The sequence below is a fragment of the Calonectris borealis genome, chromosome 20, assembly GCF_964195595.1.
Source record: "Calonectris borealis chromosome 20, bCalBor7.hap1.2, whole genome shotgun sequence".
NCBI lineage: Eukaryota > Metazoa > Chordata > Aves > Procellariiformes > Procellariidae > Calonectris > Calonectris borealis.
In genome coordinates, this window is record NC_134331.1 from 13,297,453 (window position 1) to 13,312,674 (window position 15,222).

General features: G+C 39.6%; 1 protein-coding gene across 8 annotated transcripts in view; it reads left to right on the forward strand.

The window, feature by feature from the left end:
* TNRC6C (trinucleotide repeat containing adaptor 6C) overlaps positions 1-15,222 on the forward strand; it is a 331,542-nt gene that overhangs the window by 295,006 nt on the left and 21,314 nt on the right. For all 8 annotated transcript variants that reach the window (XM_075169886.1, XM_075169887.1, XM_075169889.1 and 5 more), the window contains 7 exons: positions 4,437-4,646; positions 5,863-6,029; positions 6,697-6,801; positions 7,251-7,331; positions 7,972-8,029; positions 8,219-8,364; positions 14,930-15,079. In XM_075169886.1, the coding sequence (XP_075025987.1) occupies positions 4,437-4,646; positions 5,863-6,029; positions 6,697-6,801; positions 7,251-7,331; positions 7,972-8,029; positions 8,219-8,364; positions 14,930-15,079 (917 nt within the window). The remainder of the gene's footprint in view (positions 1-4,436; positions 4,647-5,862; positions 6,030-6,696; positions 6,802-7,250; positions 7,332-7,971; positions 8,030-8,218; positions 8,365-14,929; positions 15,080-15,222) is intronic.

Sequence of the window (15,222 nt, forward strand, 5' to 3'; positions counted from 1 at the left end):
TTCCCATTAGGTAGGTAGAGCCTGGCGGGGTTCCAACCGCCCGTCCTCCAGCTGAGAAGAGAAACAACGAAAGATAATGTAGGCTTCCCTAGGGAGATTTTAGGTCGAAAATTAAGGTCTTTGTGGAGAGCAAGGAGCTTAAGTTTTACAAAACTGAACCAGTTCTAAATTCTGAAAGCTCTGAACATCTCTGTTCCTTTTGTAGTCCTGTGCCATTGTCTCTGTGGCAACTTACGTGTCATTCGTAGCGTGTTATTTATGTGAAACAGAACGCAAGTGATGCGTTTTCCTTACTTTGAACTTTCATCAGAATGGATTTGAAACCAGATCAACTTTGAGCTCCTTTAGGATGCTCATGTAAAAACCTAGAATCCTGTTGTGGGTGCTCAGCCCTCTAACAGCCAGGAAATACTGAGAAACCTGCCCTCTATTTTCACACAAGGTTGATCTCATTGCTGAAAGCCAAATAAGAGCTACCCTAATGCTGAGCGATATAAGAAGTCATGGAGCTCCACCGCGTGAACAGGAATACCTTTCAGAAAATGAAGACTTGAAAGGTTAAGGGTTACAGGTGACTCTTAAATATATATAAGCTCCCTTTTACACACACGCACCCTCTATAGCTTATTTCTTTTCTATTATTAGCAGACTAACTAGTGACTATTTAGTAAACAATCTCTTTTCTACCTAATTTCTTCCTTTTTCATCTACAGAAGGTTCTAATATTTTGGTTTGCCTGTATTGTAGTCAGAAGCTCTGGTATTTATCATGGACCAAACAACTTCAAGGAAAACAATTTCTGCCATCCAAATGGCTATAGGGTTATTTTGAGGGAAAACAACTGCATCCTGCTACAGCTTAGTTAACGTTTCACTTTCCCTTGAGGATTTCCTGTTGGCTGTGGCCCAATGTTAATTATGTTTTTATTTCTATAAAACAAAGCTCTGCCAATGTGTCCCTGTTTATTACTCACTGTGATCTTTTTGTTTCTTGTAATTCTAACAGTGCTTAAAAACTTCAGTATTAAAACCTCACTTTCTTGCCAAAGAACCCTTTAACGGAGTTCATTCTGTTGCAAAACAACATTCATGCAGCTCTGGGTGGTTTTTAAGGCATGGAGCTTTTTCTTAGGAAAGCTTAAATGCGTATTTTCATAAAGAAAATAGTTTTCTCTGAGCAGAATTTTTGAAAACGTTAGGCAGGTTCAGATTTTGAGACGACTGTGAAAGTGTTTTCCTTCCAAACAGCTGTGTAAAGGAACTTACAAGTAGCTTCTTGCGTTCGTTCAACCCACTGCAACACCGTTTGTGAGCTGCCCTTACTGCAAGGTACACGATAGTACTGGAAAGCATCACGCTGCCAGAGGCAAGCTGTTGGGACTACGAACTCTTTGAACGAACATTCCACCAGTGTCTGTTTCAAATATGAAGCATACTGGGTTATTTTAAAAATTGAGGAAAAACCTTGTTTAAAAAAGAGTTTGGAGAACAGAAAGTAAATTTCTTCCTTCACAGGTAGAATTTTGCATCATTCATTCAAAAAATGTAACTTGATTCACCTTTTCAAGTTTCTCAAATAGAGTCGTATGGAGTCACAAAAAGGTAGCACAGAGATAGTAACGTTAAGACAGCAGGTACTTAACACGGAGGGGAAAACAGGCTCATAATTGAGAAGTACTCCGGAATTTACATACAGGTTAATTTTTGCAGTGCACAAGTTATTTTTCCAGCAGCCCTCAGGTTTTATTTACTAATTTCCAGCACTTAATTTGATCTGTTAAGATAGTTTTGAAAACTTCTGGTTGATGCATTTTGTTTGCTTTTATGTACTTGCAAGTATTCTCTTTTAGTAAAGGCTGGCTCCCTCGTTATTTGTAATCCCGTATTATTTACTGCTCAGCGCATTTAAAGCACTTAACTCAAAATAACTTGGACATTACACATCTGTGGTCTTTTATCGATGTTGTTGAATTTATAGTAAAGAGCAACAGAAGGACCAGTTCTTTTGAATTTTTATTCTACAACCTAGCCCACTTTGCCTTTTCAATATATGAATTGTGTTTTAATGTTTATTTTGTAAATTGAATTAGTTTCCATTAGTTCCATGAACTCAGGGAAGTATTAGTATTCTGCACTCTATCTATTTATATTTGTATTCTAGTTGGTACTCTAGAGATGCTTTGTTTTCTGTTTCATTTGCCTGCAGTTAATCTTTTTCAGATGCCAGTATGATTAAATACATGCAGTTGTTTGACAAGGTTGCTTCCTGAGTAGCGAGGCAGAAATTCAAATAAAGCGTTCCTTAAATAAAGTTGGCTTAAAGATACAAGCAGAAAGCTTGAATAAGTATTTTAGGTGCAACACCAAGGAAGTTGTCGTGTTAAGTAGAGGTTCATTTCTATACATACGTGTATGTGTCTGCGAGTTTCTCTTCGTACACACTTTAAGATAACTAGAAATTTAAGATACGTTCGTAGAGCTTAGAACAACGTATTTTTGTTTCAAATGGAAATCAATTTAATGAAATGGAAATTTCGGGTTGTTTCAGGCGTATGTTTTAAAACACGATGAATCTTGAGCTTTGTTAAGCTACATGTCCTGAACATGTAGGCCTAGTTTGGATATGTTTTACGTCATACACCCTTTTATCAGTATCTGAGAGAACTGCTGTTGCTTTGAGAAATAGAGCCTAAAATAAATATGTAATACAGTAACACTGGAGTGGTGGACAGGTACGAGCCCATCTATTTGGAAGGGATTTTTTTAACTGCTAGTGTTTGAGTTGCTATTGGCGGTGTATGTTTCTAGTAACAGAAATTCTGTTGAAATCCCTAAGTTCTGCAAAGACATCTAGCAAGAGGTCTGCTAGACCTGTTGCGCAGTGTAACGCTATTGCCTAGTTAGTTTAGCGTATCTCAAGGTACTGTTAAAGGAAGGTCTTTTGTGGTGACTTCCTTGCTATTTTCTACCTACTCTAGGTGTCAGTTTGTGCAGAAAATGTTATGTTTCTGCTCTTTGAAGAGTATACTTTCCAGAGTATTTTTACAGATAGCACTGGGGAGCAAAAAAGGAATAGTGCTGCAGCAAAGTAGGCATCTAGTCCTTAAATTATGAAAATCTGTTAAAAACAGTAATGATACACTTTTTTGGGTAGTAGCAAAACCAAGTTTCTTTCTTAGCAGATCTGTTTCCATGTTGTGAGCTGCTAGAAGGTACAGATTTGGCAGGGCAATAGTTGATCAGAAGAAAATACCCATACTTAATAATATTAATCTCTTTTTGAATTAGCAGCCTAATTAACAGTTTTAAGCACACTGAATTCTGCAATACTTTTTGAGATCTCGGTTGTCATGTAATGTAATGCTTTTTGTGATAATTGTAGAAAAACAGATTAATATCAGGTATATGTAAAAACTCTGTTTTCTTGCCTGTTACGTGTCTGGGTCTTTCGTATACTTTTAAAAAGTACCTTGAACTTCATCTATGATCCAAGTGTGTCTCTTCAGAAAAAAAATTTTTTAAAGAGGCAGTGGTCATTTAAACTCAGTCAATGCTTTTGCTGTGTTGGTCAGCGTTGCTCTTTAGGACTTAGAAGCTATATGGCTGTTCCTAGTGCATTTGACTTCAGTGCTAAAATCGGTGTCATATGGATTTAAGCGCATTACATCCAAGCCAGACTAAGACAGTTTCTTTATAGTAGCTTACGTTTTTCAGTGAGTTGAAATAATACTCTGTAGGAAAACAGTGACTTCTACCTGCCGTTCCTCATGTTTTGACTATAGATTCTAATTGCAGTCTTGTCTAGTTCTCTTTAAAAAATGTATTTATTATAATGTAGAGACTTGGTGATGAAGGGGTACGTAGGGAACACAGTCAACCGTGAGCTATAATAAAAGCTTTAAGGAATGCATACAACATATATAATCTACGTTGAAAGTGGTAACAAACAAATATCATCTTACTTGTAGGGCATGAGAGAAGAGATGTGATAATTTGTAAGTAGTTAAAAGGAATTAAAATAGCTTAAAATCTTTCAGTGAAACAAGGCCCAGCTCAGGTTTGGGTCCTGGTCTCCTGAATGCTCGCGCCGCTGCGCGTGCTCCCCGCGCCCTGGTCGGTCTGCCCTGAGAAGTCACGTTGGAAGCAGCTGCTCCCTTGCGACCAGGTCTGGTGCTCACGTGGCAGCCTGACTGCTCCTGGCGAGGTTGAAAAATACGCTTTCTGTCTTGACAACTTGGCAGTAGTATTCCATTAAGAAAGAGAGTTTTGAAACCAAATCAAAGTGGTTTTTTATATACTTAATTAGAGTCACTGTGTCTACTTACTGTTCATGCATGCTGTTTCCAGACAAAGGCTTTAATACAATGTCCATCTTAGAAATTACTGACAAAAGAAACCTTTCCTCTCATCACTGTTCTCTCCTTCCCCTTGCTTCAGCAGGCTGGGGAGAAATGCCTACTGTCCACACAAAGACCGAAGCTTCTTGGGGAGAGCCGTCATCCCCTTCTGCTGCAGTTGATAATGGCACTTCAGCGTGGGGGAAACCCCCCAGCAGTGGTACAGGCTGGGGAGATAATCCTGCCGAGTCGGCAGGCACATATGGAAGAACAAATGCTCCAGCTGCTGCCCCAGCACTGTGCAAACCAGGTACGTGCGTGGATGTCGCTGTCGTAAGAGACTGGGGGAAAAAGGCAAAGTGTGTCGGCTTCTGCCAGTAATTTTAAACAGCACTTCTGATTTTCTGTGCATCTACATCTTAATTTTATTCTTAAAACTCCATTAGCTGTCTCAAAATGTTGATATTCCAGATACAAAATTCATACAGTGCATCAATCCAGTAAATTTAAAGGTATTCCCTAGAGTATTTTTGTGTACTTCAACAGCAGTATGGTATAAATTGTAGAGATGCAGGAAACTATAAAACTGCAGAAGAATGTGAAACAGTACTTATCCCTCGCTGCCTAAAAGAAACCTGTATTGACATGAGAAGCAACTGAGCACACAAGATAGGATTGCTTTTGGTAGGAAAAGAAACACTTGAGGATGACTAGTCATAACTTCTCTATTCTGTTAAGCTGAGGGAATGGGTATCTTCTTCAGCTATTAAAACTGTTCGCAGGTTCAGGAACATCCTGAGCTATTTACTGCTTCACGATTCCTAACTAATGTTATTTGATAAAAATCTTCCATCTCTGAATGCCCTGATGGCTACAGTGCTTGTTTTAGACTTCTGTTTTGGCTGTGGTAGTCTTTAAGCTTCACTCCTGCAAAATACTGTACTGAGAGATAGATACAAGGCGCAGAAAACCTAAACAGAGGAGTGAGAATCTTAAAATGACTAATCTCAGCTTTAAACAGAGTAAACAGAATAAAACGGAACGAGGTGACACAACCTCATCACTTAATGTAAAGCATTCCCTGCAGCCCATGTGCTCCTTTCAGATCCCATTCTTCTCAGATGGGAATGAATTTCTGACCGTTACTGACCTCGAAATTTGGTTTGTTCATCAGAAGAATGCGACAGCTAAAATGGTGAGATTCATTGAAAGCAAAATAGCACTTAACAAGTGTGTGGTCATACTTTTGGTTCCTTGTTCCTAGGAGACTGGAATGACCGTGACCGCAGGTCTTACTTGTTCAGGAAAAAGCAAGACGTGCTGTTGCTGGACTTTTTCTTCTATAAAGTATTTAGAGAACTTTCTTTTTTGCTAGCTTCAGAGGAGGAGTCCTTATCATTTAATGCCAATTAAGCTACTTGATGAACCTCTGTATCTCTTGAAAATACTCAAATGTTAGCATACTGGATATGGCATAAAAGGAAATTGAATCTGTTTTTTCTTCTCCCTCTTCCCTTTCCCTCCAGCTTCAAAATCTATGCAAGAAGGCTGGGGCAGTGGTGGGGATGAAGTGAATCTCAGTACTAGTCAGTGGGAAGATGAGGAAGGAGATATGTGGAATAATACTGCTTCACAAGAGAGCAGCTCCTCCTGTAATTCCTGGGGGAACGCCCCGAAGAAAGGACTTCAAAAGGTAAGAGAAAAATAAAGATACTCTCTAGAAAAGAGTGGAATTAGTGTAACATTTCTAGAATAAGTTGTCACAAATTTTCTGTTGCATTATACTTGAACTCTTAAATTAGACCGCTGACACCTGAACACAAACACAGGTTGCCACTACAGTGGTTCAAGTACAGCCTACCTGCTTACCGGGGGAAGTGGGAGATCTTTGACTTTAAGCATGTCAGGTGCTTCGGGAGGTTTTGTTGTTGTTGCTTTTGTTTTCTCTGAGTTTTATAAGCTTCCATGTATTCTGAAGAAATTATAATGTATTAACAGAAACAGAAAAAGTGTTAAGGGGGCTTTTGTACACTTTCGTCATGGTAGAAAAGCAAACAGTAGTTTGTGGTGAAGTGGTTCAGCAAAAAATATCTATTTCCTATTTGTGAGGAACAAATAGATGATTTTAAGGTCTGTACTGGCATGAGAACAAAGCAAATTTGTATTAATGCCACACTCAACCAAGAACATAGACAATTACGTTAGGAAGTTTTCCATTGCACAGTCTTTATTTCAGGACAAGGCCAGGCTGTAACTTAAAGGAATTGGGAATGCATTTAGCCAGTTTGTTTGTTATTCCATTAGCCAACAGTTAGGCCAGTGATTTGATCAAGTATGGTTGTTTCTTGTACTGTCCGCAGCCCAAAACAAATCCACGCTTGTCCCTTGGTACTTTCTGGAGAACTGAAAGGAAGAGACTTCTTAAGGATTTTGTGATAGAAAAGCTGCACAGAGATCTTTTAAAGGTGTTTATCTAGACGCTCTTGTTTGTTTTTAAGAAAATACACTGAGTAACGTTCTTAACTTCAAGGTTGCAAACTCGGTTTTGGGAATGTTTTTTAGGAAGTGTTGTACTATTTCAGAATCTTTGATTTCATTATGTTTTTCTGCCAAGGATTAAAATGAAATACTTAAATTCAAAGGTGGCTTTAATTCAGTGGTCGGCAAATCAAATACTAAATAGTACACTGAACACCTATTCAGCTGAGATAAAATTTGTACACTTTGTGGGGGAAGAGAATCGTAGTTACGTTGTTCGGAGGGTTCTTCAATACTTTCTAAATTAATGTACTAATATATCTTTCAGTAGCATGTATTATTAATAAGAAAAACTTACCATGTATTTTATGTACATCTCACTAGTATGAATATGGGAACCAGACCATTAATGAAATCTCCCATTTATTTACTAAAGGGCATGAAGACATCTAGCAAGCAAGATGAGGCCTGGATCATGAACCGTCTGATAAAACAGCTCACAGACATGGGCTTCCCTGTGAGTAGTGTTCATAGCTAGCACACCTGCGGCTTGGCTTTCTAGGGTGCAGTTCTGACTTTGATGTTTCAGACTGCAGCAACAAAAAGATCTTCAGTCTCTGCTTCAGGCCGGAAAGTAGTTCTGTTACCTGCATTTAGACATTTACTCTAATGTCAGAAATCTACTGTAAGCTAGTAGAGTGCTCTCTGAGATTACTTGATGATATACTTTGTGTGATGACATACATAGATCTTTTGAAGTTCCGAGTTTTATAACAATAGGTGTTACTTTGAACTTCAGTAATAATTCCACTCCTGTTCCCCTTTTCTTATTAAACAGGTGAAATTAGAGTATAGCTGGCTTTTTTTAGAGAAAGGCATATCATAGTGATATTTAAGTTGCCCATTAAGAAAACAGGAAGAAATTTAAATAGAACAATTTGATTTGGCCTTGTAGAACTAGTACGTACTTGACAAACTGAAACTAACTGAATTGTTGTGAGAATTGGTAAAAGCAGGAAAAAATGTGCACAGACATTATTTGTGCTGCTGAGTAAATATGAAATCCGGTATTTGAGACGTATCTGTTTTCTCAGTTTGCTTTGAAATCATATAAGCATGATTACTTTTTCTCTTAACATAATCCGTATTTTTGACAGAGAGAGCCAGCGGAAGAGGCCTTGAAGAGCAACAATATGAATCTCGATCAGGCCATGAGTAAGTATCTGTGTAACTAATTTGTTTTTCTTTAAAGCAACACAGGAACCATTCATGATTCTGAGAGTTTTGATAATATTTATTTTCTTGCCTTTGCCTTTGTAAGCAAGACCTACTTCTCTGAACTACTGTTGGCAAATTCACTGTCTTTGCGTCACCTTTTTCAATACATTTCCCCTTTCTGTGAAGGTGCTCTGCTGGAAAAGAAGGTGGAAATGGACAAGCGTGGAATGGGAGTGACCGACTATAACGGAATGGTCACCAAATCCCTTGGCTGCCGCCCACCACCAATCTCCAAAGAGTCTTCCATGGACCGCCCCACCTTCCTTGACAAGGTAAGTTCAGAAATATGAATGTGATTTACAAGTCAAAACCGTACACAGTGTAGAAATATTGATGATTTCTATTGTCTGTTTAGAAAGCTGTAGAGAGAAATGTGATAGATTGTTACATATTGCTTTATTCTTTTTCTTCTCTTTTTTTAATCTTGTGGGGAACTTAGTCCTTGTGGAAAGGACCAATGATTTGATTCCCACATAGAAATAAACATTGGTCATCCCCAGTGTTACACTTGAAATGAAAACCTACTAAGGAGTCCGTAATGCCAGTGGAACTAGAAACGGGAAAAGCAAAGAAATGGAGTGCAGAAAGCCCTTCACTCTGTAAGAGTCCAGAGAGTCAGTGACCCTTGCCCAAAGCAACGATCAGGCAGGACCAAGGCCAAAATCTTCAAGAATTAGGCTCCTGATTCCTGTTTTAGTTTTGAGCTCCTTGTAGATTTCAGTGAAAGTTCAGTACTTAAATAGGAATGAGGAGCTGAGGTATTTTTGTTAAGTGATAAATACCTTCTCCATTGAGCTTCCTTTTCTGTGATCACGTATGACAAATTTTCCAGCACCATTTAATGACTGAGGATGAGGCTCCAGAAGTTCTTGGTCTCCAAGATTCAAAGTGCCTAAAGAAAAGGGAGAAGTGCAGCCAGATCTTCAGCAGGAAATGAGATTTACAACCTGACACAGTCCTACAGAGAGACCCACCAAATCAACTCAGAATCTCCCTGAAAATTATTAGTAAGGAAAGAACAGTCTCTGGTGCCATTCTTTGTTTCACAGGTTATTTGAAATGTTCATATGGATGGGAGGTGGTGATTTCTGAATGCAGAAATCAATAGTTTTCACAAAGTGTGCTGAAAGCAATTCATTTTACATAAGCTGTTTACAGGATGTGAGACAGCAATGATATCTAATCTTGTTAACACAGACACTATTAAAAACTTTACTGACCCTGAATAACGATTATCTTTCCAGTCCTTCGCCCTGTTGTTTTCTTATAGTCTTAACTATAGCGTTATCCTTAAAGTTAGGGTATGTGTCGTGACAGGTTCCCAGGTGTTGCGCTAAGAACATTAGCGTGGTGCTATGCTAGGACATCTGATAAATACTGACCTTTAAATAACAACTAGTACTATTTCTGCTGTCATCACAGTCTAAACAGTTTGCTGAGTTCTAGTGCTGGTATGATGCAAACTGTAAACAACTTAATTTGATTAAACACAAATGCATCTTACATATTTATGGGTTATTAACAAGGAAAAATCAGCATCTATGTAAAATTTGCGTTAGAGGGTCCTTACATATCAAAAGTTTTTGTGATAGTTCAAATGCTGCCACGGTGCTGCGTAATCGAGTGTCATGGCAGTTTCCTCCAAGGATTATGTATTAGGAAACTGCTTTTCTGCTTTTGGAGGAGTAATAACATTTGTTCTTTCTGGGCTCCCTACTTGCATCGGAATGATGTGGTGTCCATTGTGGTGTTGTTCCCTAAACCAGACTAAACTGATTGTGTATTTCCTACAATGTCAGGCTCAGCCTGGCTCTTCTTCCTTCTTTTTCTCTTCCTGCCAGGTAAAGTTCATTCTTAGCTATGGCAAATCTATTTGTTTATGGCAAACTTTAACAAATATGCTAATTGAAAGATCTCTCTCCTGATGAAGGTTACAAAAGTAATGCATGCATGCCAGTTAACCTTTTCTTTTCTAGGATAACAGTATCTTGAGCAGTAAAATTATTGCCAGAGACCTGTATTATGTGCAGCATAATGCATAATTATGGAAACATATGTTAAACACAGCTATTGAGAGGAGAGTACTAAAATCGTTAATATTCATACAGCAAGTAAAATCTGTCAGTCTAGGCATAATCTGCCACAGTGACTTTTCAATAACAAAGGAAAAAATCCCAAACTATATTTGTTAGCTATCAGTGTTGAGCAACTCGCTAAGTGAATTAAACAAATACAGTTTCTACTCTAAGAATAGATACCTTTTTCCAAATAAATTCTTTCCAGATTTACAGCTCATGCTACTAGAGCAACTCCTCTTCTCCAAAACCTTTTTGCACTTTGAGGTACTATTTCAGAGCGTGAGCCTGGAGCTGTCTCACTTCCTACTCAGGTCATCCTTGGTCAGTGAACAAGCTCTCTGCGCAGCTGCACAAAGCTCTCCAGCCGATGTTCCTTATTTTATTTACTGTCTTACCAAGTCATTATCCTTTTGCTTGGCTTTGCTGAGTCTTCAGTAAGTTATGCGAGGTTCCTCTTCATGAAATTGTAAGTTGGTTAGTGTGCTCATTGCTACCACTCTTTCTCATCTGATTCTCTCAGCCTCTCCACTCACCTGGAGTGATTTTTGTCATGTATTTTCTCTGACAGGTAAAGTCAGCACTTAACTTAATTTTTTTAACCTTATGCATTTGAGGAGAGAGAATATCCAGCCCGGATATTTGCTTCTGGACCGGTTGAACTCCCTGTTCTCTCTGGATTAGTAATGGTCTGTGCAACTAAACATCACCTTTGAATGTTTGCTTTCACTTGTTCCTCAACGCTTGCTGCAGATACTCTTTATTCTGTGTCACACTGAGTCAGTCTTTGGCACTCAGTGCTTTGTTAGTTGTATTATTTTCAGGATGTTATCTTGCCCTGTAGCACCAAAAAAGAAGAAGGGAGAAAATCCAATGGCTTCGAGGAAATAAAGATCCAGCCTAGCAATACCCTGATACGTGATCTCAGCCACATCATCTGATAGTTGGTGGTGAGCATGCTGTACTTAGGCATCAGGTTTGCTTGAAGATGTTACCTGATGTCTTCTGGAGCCATCAAATTTGTAAGAAAAGCATGTAAGATTTTCCTGGAAGCATCCTAAAAAGTATTGGAAATAAACCCAGAGCGCTTCAAAGGATCTTCTCTTAAAGTGTAGGGATTTGGCTTGCGTACCACTCCTGAGTACTGGGACTCAAGTCTGGTGTGTCTTCTCACTGCACCTATTGAGTGTTCTTCTAAGCTCAGAAGAAGAATGTGGTGGTTTGCTGATCTGCGCTGGCCACCCCGTAATTGAAAATCTTGAACCATACAGAGACGTCACTTAATTTTTTAGCACAATCAGATGCAAGTGTTGAACTCTGGACCATTATATTAGATGTATGTGATGAAGAGTCAGGTCAGCTCTCTGAAGAGAAGTAACATCAGCCTGCTTTGGCATTAGCTCAATCTTGCCTTTTGCGATGCTTCTATTAGTTCCATGGCAGACTCGTTTTCCCTCCTGCTCTCCTCTATTTTTGGGTTTTTTTATGCTTTCTCCCGTACCGCCAGCAGAGAGTCCTGTCGTCTTTTGCCCTGATGCTGTTTCCAAACTTCCTCCCAAATTCTTGAGCATGTAGGAAACTGTGAATTTCTCGCCTTACAAATTAAGTCTCCTTTTCACTGCTGTCTTATTCATTGATCAGTTCTTCTTCTCTGCTATTGAGAAATCCAGGTCTACAAGTCTTGATGCAATCACGTTCTTCCAAAAATATTCTGACTAGACTTTTTTCTTGTTTCTAATTCCAACATAGTGTTTGTTGGGTTTTTTCCCAACCTCATCCTTCACATTCTGATCCCAGTTGTCTCTGGTGAGTGTGATTGCATTTTGTCTTTGGGATAATGAATGGGATATTTTACCTTTATGCAAAAACACTTGTGTAGGCCTTGCAATTAGGTGATGATCAGTAGAATTTTACGGTTGACTTTTAAATTCTTCTTCTTTCCTCCATCTCTGCTTCCTGTGATCCAGTGATTGCTTCTTTTTGAACTTCCAAATTTTGAAACCTCTTTCCCATGTTTTCCAAAATACCAGTGATGAGTACTTCTTTGATTATGGCATTTCCTGCAAGTTTCTTTTGCCTCTACCTAACTCCTGTCAGATTTGAAGAGTACTTATTTTGAGGTGAAATTTTATTACTTTATCTTCCTCTTTTGGAAAAGGTTTTTCTCTGTTTTAAGAAGTTATTAATCTGTATTTTCTACTAACTACTTCTGTAACTGACTTTGTATAAAGACCTCTGGCAAATTCATCAGTCTCGCATCTGTCAGTTGGGACATTTTGATTCATGAAGTGGCAGTTGTTGGCGGGTGACTGCCAAAGTGTCCAGGAACCCTCTGCTAAATTGTCCATATCTCAGAGGGCCAAAAAATCTTTGAGTAATGCCGCTTGCATTCTGTCATATTTGGTACATGAGACTATTGTGAGAGACTTTCCGAAGTCCTAAAAGTAATGTGTTGTTGAGCAGCAGTGTGGTGGTTTGTGTTGGGTAACTGAGAAGGAAATACTGCTACCGGTAGGATTTTACGGTTGTGTCGAGTCCCTTCAAAAAAGTTAAACGCAGCGCTGGATCGAGCATGATTTTGACGATTCAGGTGTAGGGGAGTTGTTTAATTGACTAGTCTGAGGGAGAACGGTAACATAAACTTGTAAGAAAATCACTGAAGAGGAAATGTTAGGTAGAAAAGATTATTCTTCAGGAAACAACTATTACATAAAGAGTCTGAAAAATAATGGGTCACAAACCGTTGTCAGCAGTAAAGGTATCACCTAGTCTAGGTTGAGAATGACTGAGGGTGCTTTATGTTGACCGACTAAAATACTTCATGTGAAATGAATTGATTTCAGCTCCACTTACAGAGCACAGGTTTATGCAGCGCAGTTGGCACCTTACGATAAGTTCAAATTAAAAAAAATAGAACAAAGTGAATGTGAACAATGTGTTATAAACTTGCTACTGAAGACGTTTGCCGAGTTCAGCCAAGGAACGCACTTGTGAAGGTGGCCTTGCAGCAAGAGTCCGCCTGTTCTGGAAATTAAATGCCTGAGTCTCCCGTGTGGCTTGTCCTCCACCGTCCCTGGCAATGCCCATTTCCAAAATGAGAAAAAAAAACGTCAATGAGACAAGACTTGAATAAGTTTTGGAGGCAGGGAGGGATTGCATTGGTCTTTCATGGTCAATAGGTCTGTTCACATAGGAAACAATGGCATCTGAAGGAGAGAGCGTGCACGAAGCTTGAAATTATTTTCACTTTAAAGGGGGAAGGGTAGAATTGTAAACATATGTCTGTGATCTAAGGAGAAATCCTTGAACCTGTTACTGTCATGCAAGCTGCAGTTGTTTGTGGAGTGTGACTGATGTCCAGTAGAATGTAAAGTATCTTGAGCTGAAAGGCCTTGGGGATATCATTAGAAAATGTCAGTGTCCCCCTCAGGATAGTCAGATAGCATGTCAAGTGTCACTTTGCCTGATAGTAAAGAAACTTTTTCTTTGCATCAAAGCAGAGCTGTTGAAAGTGCATTTTTCAGGATTAACTTAGAACATAAAATTTACCGAGCGTGCTTGCTGCATTAGGTCATTTGTTTGGGTATCTGGTTAGCATACTGGGCTGCTTTTTTAACAAAGGAGGTTTATCAGTATCTCACAATCTTCTGGGGCATTGAATTTATTGGTTGAAATAACCTAGCTCCTCACCTATTTAAAAGCCTTTCTTTGCAATGAATATATTGCCTGAAAAACACAAGTCCAGCACATTGCAAATTAAAGATTTTTCACTCTGCCTGTTTTTGGAGCTCTACTTTGTACACAGTGTTATTTGATCATGCTTGCTGCAGGCTTCCCAGACATCAAAGCACAGTTTGAGATAGAACTCAGTACCCCACTGTAATACTAGCTAGATATCTACCTGTTTCATTGGGGATTATATGATTTATTTCATTTTCTGACTTGCTGTTTGCCCCCCGCGGAGGCTGCCTTCTGTGCATCGTATCCATGTTCCACCATGGTTCCTTACAGCCCGGTTATCAGAGGGGCTCCTTATGTCTTGCTAAAATCTGCCTCCTCCTGGGGGATGTTCAGGCTTTCCTAGGAAGGCTACACAGACAACATTATCATTATTGGTTTTAAGTATTTTCGTGTTCGTTGGGTGCGTTAGAGTGTAATGTTTCATAGTGGATAATAATAACTCAGTGCTATGTGAATATTAAAAGAGGCTCATGTGTCTCAGTTAGGAAAGGGGATTAATGCAAAAACGCTTTTTTAAGAGCAGAGCTATGATGTGGAACCAAATACAGACTGGTGATCTGGCCTTTCCCAAGGGTTAGCTAAAGCGGTCGTATGTGTGCTCCTCTGCTGAGCGTTTACCAAACAGACAGAAGACTTCCCTGAAGTGTGCTGTGGGTCTCGTCCCTTTCCACCTTTCAATCTGGTGGAGAAGAGAGGAGAAAATGTAAGGGGGCGGGAGGAGTTGGCCGCATGATAGCTCTGCGATCGGTTGCTAGAATCCCTCCTTTCCTTCTGGAGAGGTGGGTGAGGGTGACTGTGCCTTTGTGGATTAAGTGCAACAAAGTAAAGAAAAACAGTACCTTAATCCTGTTTCTCTCTTTCTTCTCCCTTCACTCCATACTTTTCATTCCCTGTTATTCATACCTTTTTTTTAAAAATATTTTTATTCATCCACGCCCTTTTATATTTCCATGGGACACTGTTTTGTGTGCTGTCTGCTCCTGGGCACCGCACACAGCTCACCCTTTCTTTCTCCAATCAGGATGGCGGCCTAGTGGAAGAGCCCACTACTTCACCATTTTTGCCTTCACCAAGCCTGAAGCTCCCCCTTTCAAACAGTGCACTCCCTAATCAGACCCTGGGCGGGATTGCCTCAGGGCTGGGCATGCAAAACTTGAATTCTTCTAGACAGGTAAGGCTGTTGGGGGAGATCCGAACCGAACTTCAGCTCTCTGGGACTCGCTGCTAGTGCCCGTCACTTCCCCGGGGCCTTTAAACGGTGCTTTAAACTGAAAGCGCGTGCAGCGTCGTCGTTCGCGTGAAATACCAGTGGAG